General features: G+C 40.7%; 2 protein-coding genes across 7 annotated transcripts in view; both read left to right on the top strand.

Moving 5' to 3' along the window:
* The window catches only part of Lrp4 (LDL receptor related protein 4), a 56,943-nt gene extending 45,525 nt beyond the window's left edge, over positions 1 to 11,418 (top strand). The window contains exon 38 of one of the 2 annotated variants that reach the window (XM_074044741.1): positions 2,703 to 11,418. In XM_074044741.1, the coding sequence (XP_073900842.1) occupies positions 2,703 to 3,035 (333 nt within the window). In that variant the 3' untranslated portion in view covers positions 3,036 to 11,418. The remainder of the gene's footprint in view (positions 1 to 2,702) is intronic. The other variant, XM_074044742.1, reaches the window with a different exon arrangement.
* Positions 11,419 to 13,135: 1,717 nt separating this feature from the next.
* Ckap5 (cytoskeleton associated protein 5) overlaps positions 13,136 to 20,920 on the top strand; it is a 106,247-nt gene continuing 98,462 nt past the window's right edge. For 2 of the 5 annotated variants that reach the window (XM_020156436.2, XM_020156432.2), the window contains exon 1: positions 13,177 to 13,373. The gene's annotated coding sequence lies outside the window, so the exon portion shown is untranslated. Of the gene's footprint in view, positions 13,374 to 20,920 lie in introns of all 5 variants that reach the window. The other 3 variants (XM_020156430.2, XM_020156433.2, XM_074044739.1) reach the window with 3 other exon arrangements.

Raw genomic sequence — 20,920 nt, 5'->3', positions numbered from 1 at the left:
GCTGTTTTTTTGCTATCCTTTCTCTTATCACAGGGTCTTATGAGATTTCTTTCTTTAGAAATCTGAAAATTTAGGTGCTTTTGTCTTTTAACTGCTTTGTTACTTCGGTGGAAAATTATTTGTTGAATCTTTAGGCATAAAAAATAGTCCCCTTTTCACAGGGCATCTAGTCTGGGATGTCATATTTTCCTAGTCTGATATAATTAGTGTTTTCTTCTAAAATCCTATAACTGTCATCAGAAGTTATTCATTATAAAGACCCTAATCAGGTGAGGATAGGTAAGACACCTAAAAAACTAGCTAGCATTTTTTGCCCTTAATGCAGAGAAACTAAAGCAGATACATTAAAGCAACTGAGGCCAATAGGAAAAGGGGAACAAGTACTAGAGAAAAGGTTAGATCAAAAAGAATTAACCTAGAAGGTAACACCCACACACAGGAAATTAATGTGAGTCAATGCCCTGTATAGCTATCCTTATCTCAACCAGCAAAAACCCTTGTTCCTTCCTATTATTGCTTATACTCTCTCTACAACAAAATTAGAAATAAGGGCAAAATAGTTTCTGCTGGGTATTGAGGCGGGGGAGAGGGAGGGGGCGGAGTGGGTGGTAAGGGAGGGGGTGGGGGCAGGGGGGAGAAATGAACCAAGCCTTGTATGCACATATGAATAATAAAAGAAAAATGAAAAAAAATAAATAAATAAAGACCCTAATCAGTCTACTTCTGTGGCCTGTCTAGCACAGTCAAACCTGCTCTCACACCTGCAGGATGTCACACATAATGAATACGCTTTATAACAGCAATCTTGTGTAATCTGGATCCATGAATTCCCATATTAAAAGAGCTTTCACTGTAGTTCAATAGAAAACCTTCATGAATAGCTTACAGTTCTAGGAATGATAGGACCCCCCACCCACTCCAAGGTCTTTGGGAAAGACTCTTAAGTATTCTTGGGTTCTTGGAGTGTTGGATGCTCTAGGAAATAATCGTAATTAAAGCCATCAATTACAGCTGAAAAGTGGGACTGAGGACATAGCTCAGTGGTAGAGTATGTGCTTATAATGCATAAGGCCCTGGCACCTAGCACGTCTGGGGGAAAAAAATAAATGAAAATTATGTGACCTCTTTCTTCTATTATCTGCTTCTTCCTCAGCAGCTCTTTCACCCCTCTGATAGCCTTTCACCCTTTCTCTTCTGATTGCCTCTTGATTTCAGGTACCTGTTGCTGTGTGTGTGTAGAGGGAGTGATATTCCCAAAATTGCTAGTGCCATGTGCTCCACCTCTCCCTGACTTACCCAGCTTGTCTCTGTGATGAGGATGCTGAGTGGCCTGCATATTACACTAACTTCAGCTTGAAGGGTGTGCTAGGTGAACAGGTGTCTCTCTATGCTGTCTCCCTCTCTGTGTATAATCAGGGGCTTGTCACTTCCAGAGGGTAGGTACCATCAAACCACCTCTCACAGTATCTGGCTCAATAACTACCTGTAGAGTTGAACTGTTACTAGCATAAAGCAGTGGTTGCAGGATTCTGGGCAGGGACACTATCCCAGAAACGGAAGCCAAGCTATGACCTATTTCCTGGTGGGGGTGCATGTTGATTGGTATCCTGCAGAAATCAGGAGTGAGGCTATTCTCCTTCCAAAGGAAGAAGCCTGAGTAGAAGGCAAGGCTATTCTTGAAATGACCCAGGTTGCTCACTTCTGTGAGCAGGACCTATGAGTAGGTCCAGAGTAACCTCCCTAGGGGCTGGTGGAGTACCTCAAGTGATAGAGTGCCTGCCTACCAACAGCAACATCCTGAGTTCAAACCCCGGTCCTGCTAAAATAAATAAATACATACATACATAAAACAAAACTAAGTCGTGGCCGGAGGGCTAGGGGGAGAGAAGTAGAAACAAGGAACAGAATAACCTCCCTAAAAAGGTTACAAGTTATGGTGCCTCACTGGATGGACCTTTAGAACCCAAATAAGAGATTCTAGAGCCCTTGAGTCTTACCTCTCAAGTTTTCTCCTTAACAAAATTATAAAGTAGAAATGAGTAAAATTTAGTAGTTTGAAATCAAATACATGTACATTTAGTTGCTTTTGCCAATAGCTTTTGATTATTTACATCAGCATGATGTCTCATTAATAAACCACAGTAATAATGTAACAAACTAGTACATGAAGTTGTTCAAAATCCTGAATACATGTACACTGAATTGCTTTTGCCATTTGCTTTTGGTTATTTGTATCAGCATGATGTTCCATTAATAAACCATAGTAACAACATAGCCGTAGCTAACATGTACCTTGTGTCCAGTACCCTAACAATTGTAGTCCATGTTCTGCCCCATTTAACCCCCACAGCAATTGCTTGTAAAGTGCAGATACTGTTTTTCTCCCCACAGTGCAGATGTGGAGAATTGAGTTTTAGAGATGTTAAGTAATCTGCCCAAGGTGGCACAGCCAGTGAGTAGCTGGTGCAGGACCAGAAGTCATGGTTCTTCTTCTCCATATCTGACAGTGGTAATCATCATAGAGGCTACTCTCTTTGGGCAAGGCCGTATGTGGTCTGAGCTCTGATCACATTTCCCCATTTGTTTGTGGGGTTTTTGTACTCCAGCCTACTCTTACACTATCTATTTCCTTTTTCAGTTCATCAGAAGATTCTTTGCAGAGAGCTAACTGACTAACCATGTGTTCCCACTTTCCACCCTAGGGTGGGCCTGACCACAGCTACACCAAGGAGAAGATCAAGATTGTGGAGGGAATCTGCCTCCTGTCTGGGGACGATGCTGAGTGGGATGACCTCAAGCAGCTGCGCAGCTCCCGGGGGGGCCTTCTGCGGGATCATGTGTGCATGAAGACAGACACAGTGTCCATCCAGGCCAGCTCTGGCTCCCTGGATGACACGGAGACAGAGCAACTGCTTCAGGAAGAGCAGTCTGAGTGTAGCAGTGTCCACACTGCAGCCACTCCAGAAAGACGGGGCTCTCTGCCAGACACGGGCTGGAAACATGAACGCAAGCTCTCCTCAGAGAGCCAGGTCTAAATGCCCATGTTCTCTTCCCTGCCTGCCTGTTCCTTCTTCTCTATGGACTTCTGGTCCCCGTGCTCACTTATACAGCAGAACCCCATTCCCATGTGCTCATCCTTCTCCTCCCACCCCAAAATGGCTCCCGAGCCTCCAAGGGAGCTACTTTCCATCTCAGTCCATAACAATCTGGGCACAAGAAGTGAGGGTGCATCTGGAGAATGTAGACCTGGATTTTATTATGAACCTGACCTATTGCACTCCATCCCAAGCCCCTGAAACCAGAATCAGTATGATTCCTTGTCAGTGTAGAACTCCACCTCTCCTCCTGGTACCTTCAACATCTGCTCCACAGCACCGATGCAGCTGATGATACAAGACTGCACTCTTCCCCCATCACAGTTGGCCTGACAGCTTCTCTGAGAACCTACCCACCAGAGGCTGGGGCATGGGGTCATGGATAAAGAGAGGAGTAATGGCTAGAGGCCGAAAGAAGAAGGAAGAGTCAGCCTAGCTGGTCTGGGCATCTGAGAAACCTCCAGTCTCATGTGTTGACAATATGAAAAAGTTCTTGGGGGTATTTGGGCCTGGGTGTGCTGTCCACTGCTGGCAGTGGATGTTATTTTCACCTAGGAGCCACTGCTTTGTTAGCTGCAGATACAGGTGGAATGTGGGTCTGGCTCAAGCTGTTCTTCTTGTTGTTGGAATGTCTGCAACCATTTCTACTTTAGATGGCTGGAGGTCCCCATCACATAGCTACTCACTAGATGGAATTCCTTCCTGATGCCACCACTAGCCAGTACCTTTCCTAAGTCTTTATGTAACCAGGCTGTGAGCCAGTGGCTTGAGTGAATGATGGGCCTTGGAGACTGAGCCTCTAATATATCTAAGAAGTTCTGCCTAGACCAAACAGAACATCCCACTTGAACTTCTTGTCAGTCTCTCTCCCATTCTCTGAGATTCTGAGGGAAATAATCCTGTAATAGACTTTCACAGAAGGACCAGAAGTTTTCATAAATTGTCAGGAAGAACAATTAGAGACATGGGAAACCCAGGGGCTCAAGAGAAGTATGAGGTTGAACATCCTGGGTTCTTTCTCAAGTGCTCAGGGATCTAAATTCATAGAAGGAGACTGTGGTTCTGGTGGTGAAGGTCCTATGCCAACTCTATCTAAATGTTTTTCTGCCCACACTGAGATGCCACCACTTGGTTCATGCTCATTTACACCAAGGGCACTAATATCAGGCTTTTTATCAGGGGACTTGAGTTTTTTTGCTGCCTTAAAATTTCTCCGTAGCTCTTCTTAACTTTCAGTGTGTCAGAGGGTGGGAGCTTAATTTGCTTTTTCTGACCTAGCCTTATGGCATCAGCAATCTCCAAAGTCCTGGGGTGAGGAAGGCTAAGTGAAGACAGAAAGGGGTGAGCAAGGAGTTCAAAGGTAGAAAAAACCTGCCCCTGCCAACCCAAGGCAGACCCATACTTACCCCTAGGAATTAGAAGTACAGGAGAGTGTGACAAGAACTGAGAATGGAGGGGTTTTTTGGAGAAGTTTCTTCATTTGAAACATCTCCCATGGTTATTAGTATTGAGAGATCAGCAGCCAAAGTATGTGGGTTAAAAAAAAGAAGATCAAATCTTTTCTGATCAGTTCTAAGACCAATAGAGGCAGATACCAAGTCCCTGTTCTCAGTAGCCAGTCCCAGATCTGGGCCTACAAAACAGCTAGTCCAGGCTAAGAAAGCTTTTCCAGGGCACCAGTGGGAAACATGGGATGACCCTCCTGGGAGGAAATGGGAACATTTCACACTTGAGGAAGCAGTAAAAGAAGGAGCATTTGAATCCATAGCTGAGGAACAGGAAAAAGTAGGAGAGTGGTGGTTTCTTGATTGGAAAAGGAGAAGGTTTTTATTGCACTTGGGCTGTTCAGAATGTAGAAAGAACACTATTTGAGGAAATATCTATTTGAGCACTGATTACTCTGTTAAAAAGCAAAATCTCTCTGTCCTAACTAATGGAAGTGATTCTCTCACGCTCATGTGTAATGGTTTTAACATTACTCACTGGAGAGATTAGGCTTTCTGGAGTTATTTAACCACTATGTTCAGTATTTTAGGACTTTATGATAATTTAATATAAATTTAGCTTTTCTTAATTACCTTGCCTGGCTTGGAGTCATAACTAATCCTGCACCTGTCTGGCAGACCCATGCTGTGAAAAACCTGCTTGCAGACATTACCTTTAAGTTCTCTGGGGATGTGGGAACAGTGAATAGCAACAAAGGATATGAGGTTTCTGCTGGAGTTTCAGCTTATTGTGAGAAGACAGGTCAAGATCAGAGTTTATTGACTTATGACACCCTTTCTTTAGAGAAAGGATAATAGATAGATTTCATCTTGAGTGTCAACTCAGTGGTTGGTAGTAGCTGCCTAAGGTCCTATCCAGACTCAATGGGAAAAGTGTCATGATCATCAGTGATGTCAAGGCACCAGAAGGACCTGTCATTGTATGTATACCATGTATCTTCTATTTCTGTTCTAGGTATTTGAGGACTTCAGTGTCACAGTACTTGACTTTGTCTTGCTGTGATGGTCACTGGCAAGACTGTCTGATATAATAAGAAAAGTACTAGAATGGGGACAAGAAGAGCTAATTCCAGCAGCAGATCTGCCATGAGTTTTGTTAGATCTTGGCAACTTTCATAGTTACTCTGTTGAGTAGATCAAATCATCATTAAGACTCCATTTATTTGGGGAGGGGAGATGTAGCTCAGTGGCAGAGCAGTTGCCTAACCTGCACAAAGCTCTGGGTTCAATCTCCAGCACCACACACACACACACACACAAAATTACATTTATTTTTTAAAAGCTGCTGTCTCATAACTCATTTACTATACCTCAATGTTGGAACAAGAAATTAAGAAACCCTTCTCAGATTCTCTGGATATGATAGCTCTCAGAGAAAATTGGGTATCATACTCAATGCCACATGTAGAATTTTGTGTCAAGTCTCAGTAGTTTTTTTTTTTTTTAAATGAAACTGGGCTTTGAACTCAAGGCTTCACCCTTGCAAAGCAGGCACTTTATTACTTGAGCAACACCTCTAGTCCATTTTGCTCTGGTTATTCTTAGAGATGGGGTCTTGAGAGCTGTTTGCCCAGACTGGCCTCAAACTGAGATACTCCTGATCTCAGCCTCCCAATTAGCTAGGATTACAGGTGTGAGACACTAGCACCCGACTAATAGTTGATTTTTTTCTCTTCTTTCTATCTTTCGAGGTACTAGGGCCTCAACTCAGGGCCTACACCTTCAGCCATTCCATCAGTCCTTTTTTTGTGATTTTTTTTTTTTCAAGCTAGGGTCTCTCAAACTGTTTGCCTGGGCTGGCTTCAAACTATTGATCCTCCTGATCTCTGCCTCCTGAGTAGTTAGGATTACAGGCATGAGCCACCAGCACCTGGCAGTAGTTGATTTTCTAACCTACAAACTAGCAATAGAATAATGCCTCCCATTCAATCATTCATCTTTTATTATGGGCCATGCACTGCCTATAAACAAGAAATACATTGCCTCACAGAGCTTAGAGTCTAGCACTACCACTATCTGCCCCCCCCAGAAAAAGAACAACAAGAAGAAAAAGCTGAAGAAGAGTGATGAAAGCAAGAAAGACCGAGGCCTCTTGTCTTTAAGTGACAAGAACCCTGAATATGAACTATAGTGTATAATTTCCCAATTTTGGCAAGAGGTAGGTATGCTAGAACAAAAGCAAGTGGAATAGCTTAAAGATATTCATCTCTCCTTCCTCCACTTTCTTTGGTGGCAGGGGGGAGGAGGGGACAGAGACAAAAAGAAAAAGGAGACTCTTAAGGATGAAATAAGGATTGAGAATTTCTTGCCTGGTGATCTGGATATAAGACCTGAAACTGATTAATAGGTAGAAGATGGGTCAAATTCTAACAAACTGGGCATTTTTGCACACTACATTCAAAATAAAGTCACTGCCTTTCAGTATTGTGTGAATAAACCGGAACCTAAGATTAAAATATCTCTGCCCTGTAGGAAGGTCTTCATGATATGAATTGATTTTCACAAAACCTAGACTTGAAGAAAAAGAAAATGGAAAGGCAGTAAGGCATAGGAACTCAGAAGAGGCCTGTGGAAGAGCTGAGGGAGCACAAGGTTCTAAGTGTAATGCACTGACATTCAAAGGGATCCAGCAAGTTTTAGTTCTTGGATTTCTATTTATGGGCATACCGATAAAAGAAATGGGGTTGAGGGGCTGGAGATGTAGCTCAGAGATAGAATGCATGCCTAGTATATGCAAGGCCCTGGACTCCATCCCCAGCACCCCACCACCATCAAAACTTTCTTGGCTAAGAAAGTCTGTATGTCTTTTCTTCATATCAGAAGATGATTAACTGATCCACTTACAGGATGTGTTTGGGGCACTCTTTGTTTTGAAACATTCCCTCACTCACCCATTTATTTTCTTTCTGGATCATTCTCCCGTTAACCAATGAGCAGAAGCTAACAGAGCTCTCCATAGGGAATAGTTTTATTTCTAATCAAGCCTCCAGATCCCAACTTTGGATTGTTTGGCATGGTGTTAAAACAAACTCAGACAGCCTAATAGAGTCTTAAGTTTAAGTCCAAGGCTAAGTTAGCCCCAAGCTATGCCAAGATGCTTGTTTGATTTCTATAAGACATAAAAAGAGTCAAGAACTCTCACTTACCCTGCCTTTCCCTGTGGTTTTTCCCTCCATCCTGTAAAACTTTGTTGATAGTCTGCTAATGGGGTTCCTATCTCTCCCTTCTGCTTTCTTCCTCTTTGGTGGGGCTGATGTTTCTGTGGTCAAAGTTCTTGGACAGACTGCATTTGGTGTCCATGGAAAATGGAAAAATGGGCTATGAGAGAAGGGAGTGGGGAGATATTCCTGCATTCAACTGGCACCTATTAAATGCAAACAATCATAAGTTGGGATAGGCTTTGCAATCCTGGAAGCCAGTTAAAGCACAAAACATAGCCACTTGTATTAATGTCACCACTGCTATGTCCAGGGAATAATGTAAGGGTACTGGGACTGAAAGGTGAAAGGAAGTTAATTTTAAAGCTGCACCTCTGGCTAGAAATATGGATCTATATTCCACAGTATGGCTACTTCAACCAAAACGTAGCTTCTGGTTGCAATGGAATAACCACCTGTTTCAATCCTACCAGGCTTCGTAGAAATGCCTAGCACAATTATTCAGCAGCTACAGTGTTTGACATTAGTTTCTTACTTCCGGTTATAAGAATACAGTGTTCACTTTGATCTCTAATGACCACTGCCCTATGGATACACTTTATATGTAAAAGAATTATTGAGATGTCCCTTGAAATAAACAAGGCACGCATAACTCTAATAAACACACAGATTAGTGCTACCTAACGATAATCCTGGACTGCAAAAGATGACCAGCCAAACCCTTATTGAACACCTATTATGGGCAAGGTATTCTATTAGGTTTGACAAGACCATACAGGATCTGCCACTTCTCTTCTTCCATTATCTACCACAATCCATCTACTACTCCTACTACTCTGCCCAGTTACACTGGCCTTGTGCCTCAAACCTGTCAGGCATGCTTCCAACACAGGGCCTCTGTATAGCTATTCCCTTTGATTGACCTTTCCTTCCCTACATGTACTCCTCCTCTTCTTTAAGTCTGCTCAAGTGTAATCTCAATGAACCCTACACTGACCACCCTTTTAAAAATTATAGTCTTTCCCCAAAGAATTTTATTCCTGTGAGGCATTAAAGGATTTAAAATCAACCTCCCTCCAGGATGTGCACTTAATATTCAACTAAGACACTGTCCATACAGGTTAGCTGTGGCCTGACCATTGCCATCTTCAGTAGATAACAGATGGACATAGGTTGCCATCTTTACAAGAGTTATGAATCTATATGCGTTTCTGTGGATGACATGTTTTCAATACATTGAATCTATAGATTTTACATTTCCTTAATGTTTTTATGATTCCTTTTAAGAACCCTAACTTTATCCATATAGGAAACACTTTTTTACTTTTAAAGGAAGATGTTTGTTAATTTCTCCTGGACTTCTCTTAGTAAAAGAATAACTTGATGTCTTCTGGTCTTCATCCTGGGAGGCGGTCAACTGAATTCCCTGCCAACTAAGTTTCTTGTGTCACCTGCTTACTAAGATAGGAAAACATCTTTTGATTCCTTTACTAGGAAGGGCCAGCAGTCCACTGTCAGCATGAAGCAGTCATAGAAATTGACCACTGACCTTCTACATACCTTTAAGGATTGAAAAGGACCAAGTTGTTTAGAGGGGAAATTAGGCAGGATAAACAGATGAGGGGACATGGAAATTACACTTATTATTTTTTATAAATATTAAAAGGACTAACTGAGACATTAGGACCAGGAAGTAAAAACTGGAAAACCAGAGCGGCTAACTCTCCTCCTATCACCTTTTAGATGTTAAGTTATAAGACTAGGGAAACATAAAGGGGTTCTGCCTTTCCCTTTCAGAAGTTAAGAAGCTGCAAACTCTTCTACTAATGGGTAAAGAGACAAAAATCTGGTAAAAAAGAAGTCCTAAAACTCACTTATTGTCCCTGTGTTTTGGGTCAGTGTAGGTTATATCTCCATGTTTTAAAATAAAAAAACACCAGTGGCCATCTAGATCTATTGTGTAATGATTAGGGGTTGCTGGACTATATAACCATGCACATTCTCCCAGCTTAGAAAGTATAAAACCCACAGATAAGGACCACTATTTTGAGTCTTTATTCCCATTTCCTGTGGTGGGAAGTAGGAAATGTTTCTCCCTCTCCTCCCCCTCCACTTTTCCCTACTTTATCCTGTTATAAATATAGTCTCTCTAGCCCTGCTTCCCTATTCCTTTTACTTTGCCTTACTCATTTTTCTTTCCGTCTGCACATATTGCCTAATAACATGCTATATTATCGTTTATATGTTGATCATCTCTGTCTCCTCAGTATAATTTGAACTTCTGGAGTGGAGGCAAGTTTTCTTTTCTTTTCTTTTTTTTTTTTTTTGGTGTGTTTTGTTCACTGATTATTCCAAGTGCCTAGAACAGTCTTTCCACATAATAGGCACTTAATAAGGTACTTAATAAATATTTTGTTGACTGAATTTATGAATAGATTCAGACATCCAATGCCTACCTCCAAGAAGGGCCACTCCCTAACTGTCCAAGACAAAAATGGATTTTGCCATTTTGTTCTAAAACTCTCCAGGATCCAGGGTGCATAAATCCTTTATTGTGCAAATGCAAGGTTACTATCACCCTCTCCATAAATATAAACTCTAGGTTATTTCTGGTAATATTTAAATAAAGTAAACATCCAATGGCTAATGGCTGAAGAGAACTATTTCTGTATATTCCTTGCCCATTTCTCAAAGGTTACAGTTTGCTTTAATTGGTTTCTCTCCTTCCCCTACATGTGGGTTGTCCTCATCACCTGTCTTTCACTCTCTTCATTTTCTTCCTCCTCTGTGGTCTCATACACTCTGTAGAAGAGATTCCCAAATCTATATCACTTGAGTCTTAATCTATTCTCCCAGCTTCCATTCTGCATTTTCTAGGTAGGCTGCTTGGATAATTCCATTTGAATGTTTCATCGTTACCTTAAAGTAAACAAGTCTAAAATTAAATTCCCTATCTTCCTGAGACATGTTGCTTCTGATGTTCTACTTCCATTTGGGCAATTACTGCCCTCCCAGTCTCTAGGAACTCTTTTTGACTCATCTTTGTAAATGGGACCCACCCTTGCCTTTGCATCTAATCTAATTGGTTGCCAAATCCTTCTCTCTTCCTTGAATCTGTTCTTATCCTTTTCACTGCTATTATGACTCCAAACTGGGCTTCCAACTCTAACTAATTTTAGATAATGAAGTTAATTTTCCTAAAGTACAGTCCTAATTTTTGTCATTCTATTGCTCAGAAACCTTCAATAGGGCTGGTGGAGTGGCTCAAGTGGTAAGAGTGCCTGCCGAGCAAGTGTGAGGTCCTGAGATCGAACCCCACTACCACCAAAATGAGGTCTCTAAAATTGAAAAAACACCACAGGCAGAGACGTTCACTAGGTCCCCATTACTTTAAAACACAAATTCTTGCCAGGCACCTGTAATCCTAGCTATTTGGGAGGCTGAGATTGGGAGGATTATGGTTCAAGGCCAGCCCAGGCAAACAGTTCTCAAGACTTTATTTCCCAAATAATCAGAACAAAATGGGCAGAAAGTGTGGTTCAAGTGGTAGAGTGCCTGCTTTGCAAGCATGAAATCCTCAGTTCAAACCCCAATCCCACCAAAAAAAAAAAAAATGTAATAATACATAAAAAGTATAAAATCTTTTACCCTGGTATTCAAGACCCTCCAAGAACTGCTCCTAACCTTCTCTATCAATCTTGCATTCTACTACTTCAACATGACTCTAATCTCAAAATCCAATCAAATCAGATCTATACATGCAATGCATTTTCTTGTTTCTGTGCCTGCACTTTTCTTTTCATGCTTTTAGACAATCTCCTTGCTCTAGCTATGAAAAAAAAGTAGCATGTAAATGGCAATATATTAATTTCCCTTCCTAAAGAGTCTACTCCTATTAAGTTTCTTGTCAGTCCAGAAATGTTTTAACCATCTTTAGGCATGTACACATACATAACATTTGTAACCATATATAATAAAATCATTCTACGTATGTTTCTCTGCAATCTACCTTTTTTCAATTAATAATAAAATTTGTGTTTTTCTACTCCAGCAAGTATAGATTAACCATATTCTTTTGAATAGTTGCACAGTGTTCTATTGAATGGATATTCTATAATTTATGTAAAAAGTTCTCTATTGGTAGACTTGTGATTCCAGGGTTTTTTTCCCTATCTTAAGCAGTGCTTCAGTAAACATTCTTGTACACTTGGGATTTTTTTGCATACTTGCATAGATCTGTGGGATAAATGCCTAATAATGACATTATTGGGCCAGAGAAACTGTTTTTTTTTTACACTTAATAATTGCCAAGTTGTCCTAAAAGTTTACACTGATTATATTCTTACCAACATTGAGTTTGAGCATTGACTTCTCCAAATTTTAACCAACCAAAAGTTGCCCATTTGATAGATAAAAACAAAACATAAGAAATAGAAGTTGTTTTATTGACTTCTACTCATCTCCTTGCTTGTTGGTAATGTATATGCCCTAAAACATTTATTATCTTTTTTTTTTTTTTTGCAGTAGTTATTGATGATTAAACTTCATCCTCACACATGCTAGGCAAGTAAGTGCTCTACTACTGAGCTATACCTGTAGCCCTACGTGTCCTTCAAATATCAGATTAAAAGTCTATCCCTTTCACAGATCCTATTTGTCAATAAATGTGCATAGTTTTCCATTTATGTGGTGCTCATACTGCTTAGAATTCTAAGCATGGGTCTCTGTGTTTTACTCCCCTGCCTACTGTAGATCGCAAAATTTCTTAGAAGGACCTGACCTTAGTCATAGAAACGTTGAATGAAGAGCTAACCAAGAATTGTGAAGATCCTATTAACCAAACTTCTCATTTTAATAAAAGGTGTACCAAGCATTTGCAGAATATGTTCAGAGTTCATAAAAGCCTTTCCGAGACATTTGTTGTAGTAAATCCTAACATTAAACCTGTAAGAAAAACATCGTTATCCCATTTTACACCTAAAGAAACTAAACTCCAAATTTACTGAGAAAAGTGATTTGCTCAAAGCAGGTTCTGACTCCAGTCACTGTTCCTTCCATGACATTCCGGGCTCCTCTCCTGCTTTCTTAGCAGCTGCACAATCAATATTTGTGAATGTAGCACTCAAAAGAAAAAAAAAAAGGTTAGGTATTGACAGCAGCGTTAACATCTGCAATTAAGTAAAACAAACGTGGTGACGGCCGGTGATGCACAACTCTACACACACCTTTCTGTCTCTCAGCGTAGTCTGCAGCTTCCTCTCCGCCACCGCCCCCCAACCAGAGCAGGTTCCTGAGAAAACGCGGCTGCGCGCGGCCCCTTTAAGAATGCAGGCGGCGCGTGCCCACAGTCCTTTCAAACGGACCAATGAAAGGGCAATAGGCGGTCCGTAGAGGACCAATAAACAGCGAGGACACTGCAGGGTGTGCGGCGGCCCAAGCGGTTTCAAACGGCTTAGCAGGCCCCTCGGTTCTGACCCGGGTGAGGTGAGTGGGCGGTGGGCTCGACCCACTGGCGTAGGCCCTCGGAACCCGGCGTCGCGCGTGCGAAGGGACTCTGAACCTCAGGCGGAGGGCCTCCGTGGACGCGCGCCTCCCTTGTCCTACGAATCCAGCAGGTCTGAGGCGGCCAAGCGGGGCGGAGGCCGGGGGACCCGCGGCTGGCAGGGTGGGGGGCGTGGGCGCTCGCGCGCGGCGAAGGCCGGGTTGGGATTCTGGTGAGCGGAGCTCGCCGCAGCGGGGCGGGGGCGCGGGCAGCGCAGGGCCGCGCCTGGAGCTGAGGACTTCCAGGACTGGGGCGGAGGCCCTGCCAGCCCGCTCTGGCGGAGGGCGCCTCGCGTGATTGTCAAATGAATGAATGAGTAAGTGGGGGATGTGACGGGCCCGGTCGCCTTGGAGCGTGACAAGGACAGTGGTACCAGGGCCTGCCCCCACACCTGTGTCCTTACGGGCGGCGATATTAATGATTCTGATCGTTCACGCTCCGCCCTCTTCCCTGGCTTCCTCTCTCGGGAGGTGTCAGTAGAGTTCGGGTGCATGGGAGGTTTTGAGGACCAACATAATGCAATAGCCAGCCGTGGAGGGTAAGGAGGCCTTGCTACTTTAAGGCGGGGGTCGGTGAGGTCCATTCGTACTGTGTTTAAAGCTCGCTTGCTGTTGAGATAGCTAACCTGCGATCATAATGGTCAGGCAAGATTTAAGGCATCACATTTCGTTCCTTGAATAGAAAATCGTGAAAGAAATGTTGCGAGAGTGGCTGCGGTGTCTTAGAAAACATATCCGTGTTGGTGCCTCTTAACAATGAAGTTTTTCATTCAGCATCAATGGAGGGTGAAGTTTTTGCAGAACTCGCCCCACATTTAGGCATGGCTCTAATTTAATGCTCATGGGAACTACGGCATCAACTCTTGGCCCAGATAGGATGCCGGTCTTATTTTATACATAATTATAGTAGCTGAAAACTCATTTTTAGAGAAGTGAGTTCTTTTCTCCATTTCCATCACCCTGGAAAGTCCTTCTTTGACCTAAAGAGCAAATAACCTAAGCTACAATCTTTGAAACTTTTCTTAAGTGACTGGACAGACTAATGTTACAAAATTTATTAATGCGTTGGTAAAGTCAATTTATTTTGCAAGCAAAATAAACCTAATTGGTAAATTTATGTGGAAAACATTTTGCACGAGTTTTAAAATGCCATGCATGTAAAGCGATGGCAAGTAAAGATACTGCATAATAATGTCTTACACTTTATTACTTTTAAAGATTTTTTTCCTTTTTGGTGGTATTGGAGTTTGAACCAGGGCCTCAGGTTTGCTAGGCAGGCACTTTACCATTTGAGCCACGCCCCCAACCCTTTTTCCATAGGGTCTTACATTTTTGCTTGGGATGGACCTCAGATCTGAATCCTCCTACCTACTGTCTCTGACATAGGATCACAGATCTGTACCTCCACTCCCTGCTTATTGATTGAGATGAGGTCTGGCTAACATTTTCCCCAGCCTGGCCTGGAGCTGCCATCCTTCTGATATCCTCCTCCCCCATAGCTGGGGTTTTAGAAACAAGCCACAGCACTGGGCCTATTTTTAGCATTTTGATCATCAGCTTTCAATTATGAAATTTAAAATTGAACTAGTAGTTCAATTTTAGTAGCAGGGTTTTTTTTTTTTGTTTTGTTTGTTTTGCGGTACTGGGGCTTGAACTCAGGGCTTACATCTTGAGCCACTCCACCAGCCCTTTTTGTGTTAGGTATTTTTGAGATGGGGGTCTCAAGAACTATTTGCCTGGCCTGGCTTGGAACTGAGGGCCTCCTGATCTCTGTCTCCTGAGTAGCTAGGAGTATAGGGATGAACCACTGGCGACCGGCTTTAGTGGCGGTTTTAATTGCAATAAATGAATGTCTTAATATTATGAACACCTGTTCTAGGCTTGGGGGAAGCAATTAAAATAATTAATTTCTTTAACAATAGCTTTGGATAGTATTAAAAATCTTAATGAGGAATGAAAAATTCATATTCCAGTAAATCCAAGTTCTCTTATGCTTGGACATATTTCTTCATTCATCCCATCATTCAGTAAATACTAAGATTGATGTTAACTGAATGTTAAACATTGTTTTAGATTCAGGGAACACACTGGTGAGCCAGAAAAAAGACAAAGCCCCTGACCTAAGGAGGTTTGACAGTTTTATCTTTAAAACAATTTACTGTAGCAAATTGTAGTTTCTATAATCCCTTGAGCCCAGCCCTGATCATTGAACGAAGTAAATTTTCAAATACTTTTTTTACTAGCTAACATTTACTGATGATTGCTGGGTGCCACATTTTATCTCATTATTTTAGAAAGGTTATACAACTTGCTCAAAATCATACAACTAAGTGATAGAACCTAAATTTGAATCCAGTTTATTCTTTCTCCAGGGCAAGTTTTCGTTCAGTTACACTATATGAACTAATGATATCTGTTTAGTAGAATTCAAAAGCAAATTTTGGGTAGGGCTTCCTATCCATTACCTTTTTTTCTTTTAATCTACCAGAGATATGATGAAATATGGATAATAGACTGGTAGTTTATAAAGAATCATTTCAAAATACCGTGTTTATTATATGTGCAGGTATCTGTGGTAGGACTAGAGAACAGGTAAAATTGAGGACTTAATCTAATTATGATGGATAGATTCTTGGTGGGATTGGAGAGGTCTGAGGTTTTCACATGATTCTGATATTCTTATATCTTGAGTTCTAAATATGTTACTTAGTTCATTCCTATCAAGGCAGCTAACCTCCCTACTTGATATATCTCTTATGTAATTAAGCTTATTCCTTTGGCCTTTGCATTTGCTGTTCTCTGCCTAGAACTTGCCACCCCATTCTACTTCTACATTAAATCTGTGTCACAAGCTCTATCCAGGTCTCAATTCATTTGTCAACTCCTTAAAGAGTCATTTTTCCAAGTTCCCAATTACAGTAGCTACTTTGGTGACTTTTACTTCCCTTTCTCTATTTAATTCATTTATTGTTGTGTGATAGGTGGTTTATTATATGTGTGAAAGTACAGTATGCATTTTTTTTCTTCCTGAGGTTTTCTCAAGTACCTCAAACAATGCCTTGAACAAAGTAGGTGGTCAGAAAGTATTTGTTGAATAAAAGTGACCAAAACTGGCATAGCCTTCTTTGATAAAGACAGGGTGTAAGTAACCATTTAGCTGTTTCTGAATCTTTGAATGTGAACAACATCTCAACAGACTAGCTCACAAGTTTTCAACTAAGAAAAATAGGAAAATTGTAGATTTATGTTTTTGTCAATTGGGTAGAAAGGTTAAACTGGGTCTCCCCTGCTCCCCTTTTTTTCAATTAAAATTTTTTTTCAGATATCCAGATAGTTTGAGGGGCACTAGTCAAATATATTGTAGGATGTCCTTTCTTTTAGACTTCATTGTTTTTTTCATGATTACCTGGGGCTATGGGTTTTTGGCAAGAAGACTAAAGAGATAAAGTGCCATTTTCGTCATATCATGTCAAGGATACATGTTAGCAACATGATTTATGACTGTTAGTATTGACCTCAATCACCTGCCTGAAGTAGTATTTTTGAGGTTTCTCTACTGTGAAGTTACTCTTTTCATATTGTACTCTTTGAAAGAAAGTCACTGTGTGCAGCCTACATAAGGAGTGTGGAGTTAGTGTTTCCTGTCCTTCAGGTTAGACTATCTGCATAATCTATTTGGAATTCTTTGTAGATTGCCTCTCTGTCCCCATTAATTAATTTAGTGGAGTATTTATAATAGTATGAGCTCCAGAAGATTTATACTTTACAATATTACTATGTTTTGTTGCTCACATTATGGAAGCCCTGTTCATTGAGAGCTGATTGAGAGCTGTTTCACTCGACTTCTGTGCTTTGTGTGTGTGTGTGTGTGTGTGTACATTTTTTTTTTGAGCACTTCCTTACTGTCTGACACCACTCCCATCTAGAACTAGAACCAGCCGTTTCTTCAAGAAACCTTGCTTCCTATTATTGGAGAATGCTTTTAGAATCCAAGATTTGGGACTGGACGCATGGCTTAAGCAGTAGAAAGCCTGGCTAGCAAGCATGAAGCCCTGAGTTCAAACCCCAGTACTGCTGGTGGGGGGAGGCGGGCAGGAAGAAAGAAAAAAAAAAACAAGATCTGGGAACCATATGTTCTCGTTATTACTGTTAGGCCCTTTCAACTGACATAGCAAGAAAATTACTAATTTTGGATTTTAAATATCCCCCAAAGTTCCGTATGTTGAAGGTCCCTAGCTTGGCAATATTGAGAGCTATCAGAAACTTTAAGATGTGGGTCCTATAGGTAAGACACCTAAAAAACTACCTAGCATTTGTTGCCCTTAACGCAGAGAAACTAAAGCAGATATCTTAAAGCAACTGAGGCCAATAGGAAAAGGGGAACAGGTACTAGAGAAAAGGTTAGATCAAAAAGAATTAACCTAGAAGGTAACACCCACGCACAGGACATCAATGTGAGTCAATGCCCTGTATAGCTATCCTTATCTCAACCAGCAAAAACCCTTGTTCCTTCCTATTATTGCTTATACTCTCTCTACAACAAAATTAGAAATAAGGGCAAAATAGTTTCTGCTGGGTATTGGGGGGGGGAGAGGGAGGGGGGAGTGGGTGGTAAGGGAGGGGGTGGGGGCAGGGGGGAGAAATGAACCAAGCCTTGTATGCACATATGAATAATAAAAGAAAAATGAAAAAAAAATCACATTAGTTAAAGTCTTAAAAGACACTTAAAAAAATAATCACTTAATACTGTAATTTTATTGTAATAAAAGATAAATACGGAAAAAAAAAAAAAAGATGTGGGTCCTAGTGAGAGGGCTTCAGTCATTGAGGGTATCCTTTAAAGGGGATATTGGGATCCCAGGCCCTTTTCTTCTTTTTTTGGTTCTGGTTATGAGGTAAGAAGTTCTATTCTACTAGGTGCTTCCACCATGATGTGCACCAGAGCCAATCAGTCCTGGACTAAAGCCTGTAAAAGTATGAGCCAAAATAAATATCATTGAGCTACATCATCAACCCAACCTTTTCTTTTTATAAATTGACTTATCTCTGATGTTTGTTATAGTAACTGAAAAGTGACTAACACAAAATATATGTATGTATGCTCAGAATAGACATCTAAATATTTCCAGGCATAACCATCTATATGTCTACAAATTTAAACATAAATGCTTTTTTAATGTAAAAAAATTTTTAGGTGAGTAGACTTTAATTTTTATTAACATATATTCATTGTACAGGGGGAAATCATTGTGACAATTCCAAATAGGCTTACATTGTACGTTGGTTAGATCATCCCTACCATCTCCCCTCCCCAACCCCGTGCCCCTCTTAAAGCAATTACAAGAGGTTTCATTCTTCTATTTCATATATTAAACATAAATTCTTACTGATATCTCCAACTATAATCCATTACCACATGGATCATTTTAGCCTCTTCCCCTTGTGGTGACTTTATACTGCAACAGCAAAAAGACTGACTTTTTCCATTTGTTTATTTGTTCAGTTCTGGTATACATGTACAGCAGCATTAGAATTGTTAACCTCACTCCTCTGGAAAACAATTTTATTAACTAGAGTATAGTTCATGTGCCTTTAGTCTTACAAACTTACACTCATTTCGGAGTTACTTGGCTCAGCACCTTAGCCCTCCCCCCTTTGGTGAAGTTGTTTCACACATTTGTAATACAGTTAGATTCTTTTGTGATAGTCTTCATTCTTTTCTGGGATCCCTTAAACTTCTAAACATCTTTTTTAAAATTTGCACACATGCACGTTTACTCTTATAAAGGTCTATAGGTTTTGGTAATGTCAGTTAAGCACCATTATTATATCATAGAGCTAAGGTTATGTTGCAGACATGGCCAACACCAAGAAAGCACATCCCATTTAGCCAGTGCCCAAAATGGCAAAGAAATGGCATCATAAATCCCTGATCATAAAGTCTGATCACAAATGCATGAATCTCTTTAGGAGAAACATAAGAATTTCTGAGGAACATGCATTTTACCTAAAAGCACAAGAAGGGCCTATGAAAAATGCAGGCCAACAATACCAAGACTGTATGTACATGTTGAGACTATCAAGATAGGCCCTTGTAAACCCCAAGGATGTCAAACCGACATCCCAAATGATGTCAGTCACAAGTTCAGTTAACTTGCCTACGCTGCATACTCCAAGCTCAGGAACCCAGCTCATGCCCACTTTGGTAAGTGTGTCAGACTTTGCTGGCCAAAGGCCAAGGATCAAATCAACTCCCAGACCTGGACTGAGGCTACAGCACTACAGCTTCAGTTCTGGTTCAATCTCCCAAAAGTTACCCAGGCCACCATGAAGGCTTTATTCCTCTGCCACTGTGAGAACAGGACTGGTGTGACCCCTGGATTGCTGTCTGCATAGGGCTAGTGTCCGCCTATGCTATTTGTACAAATAAACCTAAGCCAGGATGAAAAGAAAAAAAAATCAGTGAATAGTTTCACTATTCTAAACATCATTTTATCTGTTTGCTCCTTTCTTCTCCCCAAATCCTGGCAACATACTTGTCTTTTTACTGTCTATAGTTTTGTCTCCCTAGAATGTCATATGATTGGAATCATACCATATGTACCCTTCTCATACTGTCCTGTTTCACTTCACGATATAATTTACATTCCTACACATTTTTTCATGGCTTGATAGCTCATTTATTTTTATTGATCCATTTTATGGATATACCACAGTTTATCTGTTTACCTATTGAAGGGTATTCTGGTGACTTCTGGTGTTTGACAGTTTTGATGAAGCTGCTACAAACGTGCAGGTGCAGTTTTTTGTGTGGGTATAGGTTTTTAATTCAATTAGCTAAATACCAGGAGTGCCATTGCTGGATCATATGGTAAGACTATATTTAGTTTTGTAAAAAGCTGCCTACGGTCTTCCAAAGTGACTGTACCATTTTGCATTACCATCAGCAATGAATGAGATTTGCTGCTGTTGTTCCACATTCTTGAGGCACTTAGTTTTATCAAGTTAGTATTTTTTTAAATTTTATCCGTTCTGATAGAAATGTAGGGCTCCTACTTTATTAAAAACTGTTTTTTGGGACACTGATTTTTTGAAGAGAATTGTTTATGAAGAGGAAAAGTTTTAAAAATAAACTTCATTTTAGTACAATTTCAGATTTATTTAGAAAAGTTACAAAGATTATATATAGAATTTATGACTACCTCTCACCCAGTTTCCCCTGTTGTTAGCGTCTTATATGATACATTTGTCAAGGCTAAGAAACCAACATTTGCACATTACTTTAAAACAAACACCAGATTTCATTGGATTTCAATAGTTTTTCTATTCATTCCCCCATTCTTTTCCAGGATCCAGTCTAGGGTAACACATTGCATTTAGTGGTCATCTCTCTTACCTTCCTCTGATCTTTGGCGGGTACTCAGTCTTTGCTGAGGTTCAAGGTCTTCATGACTTGTGGAATACTTGGCAGTTATTTTGTAGAATGCTGCTCTCTCTTGGTTTGTCTGATATTTTTCTCATGATTAGATAAGGTTAAGTGTTTTTGGAAAGAATAACATCATATATTGGGATTATGTGATATCAAATGATGATGTTAATTTGAAACACTTGGTTAAGGTAG

Source organism: Castor canadensis, chromosome 1 (assembly GCF_047511655.1).
Source record: "Castor canadensis chromosome 1, mCasCan1.hap1v2, whole genome shotgun sequence".
Classification (NCBI taxonomy): Eukaryota; Metazoa; Chordata; class Mammalia; order Rodentia; family Castoridae; genus Castor; species Castor canadensis.
Note: the sequence above shows the minus strand (reverse complement) of the source record. Positions and strands in the feature narration are given on the sequence as shown.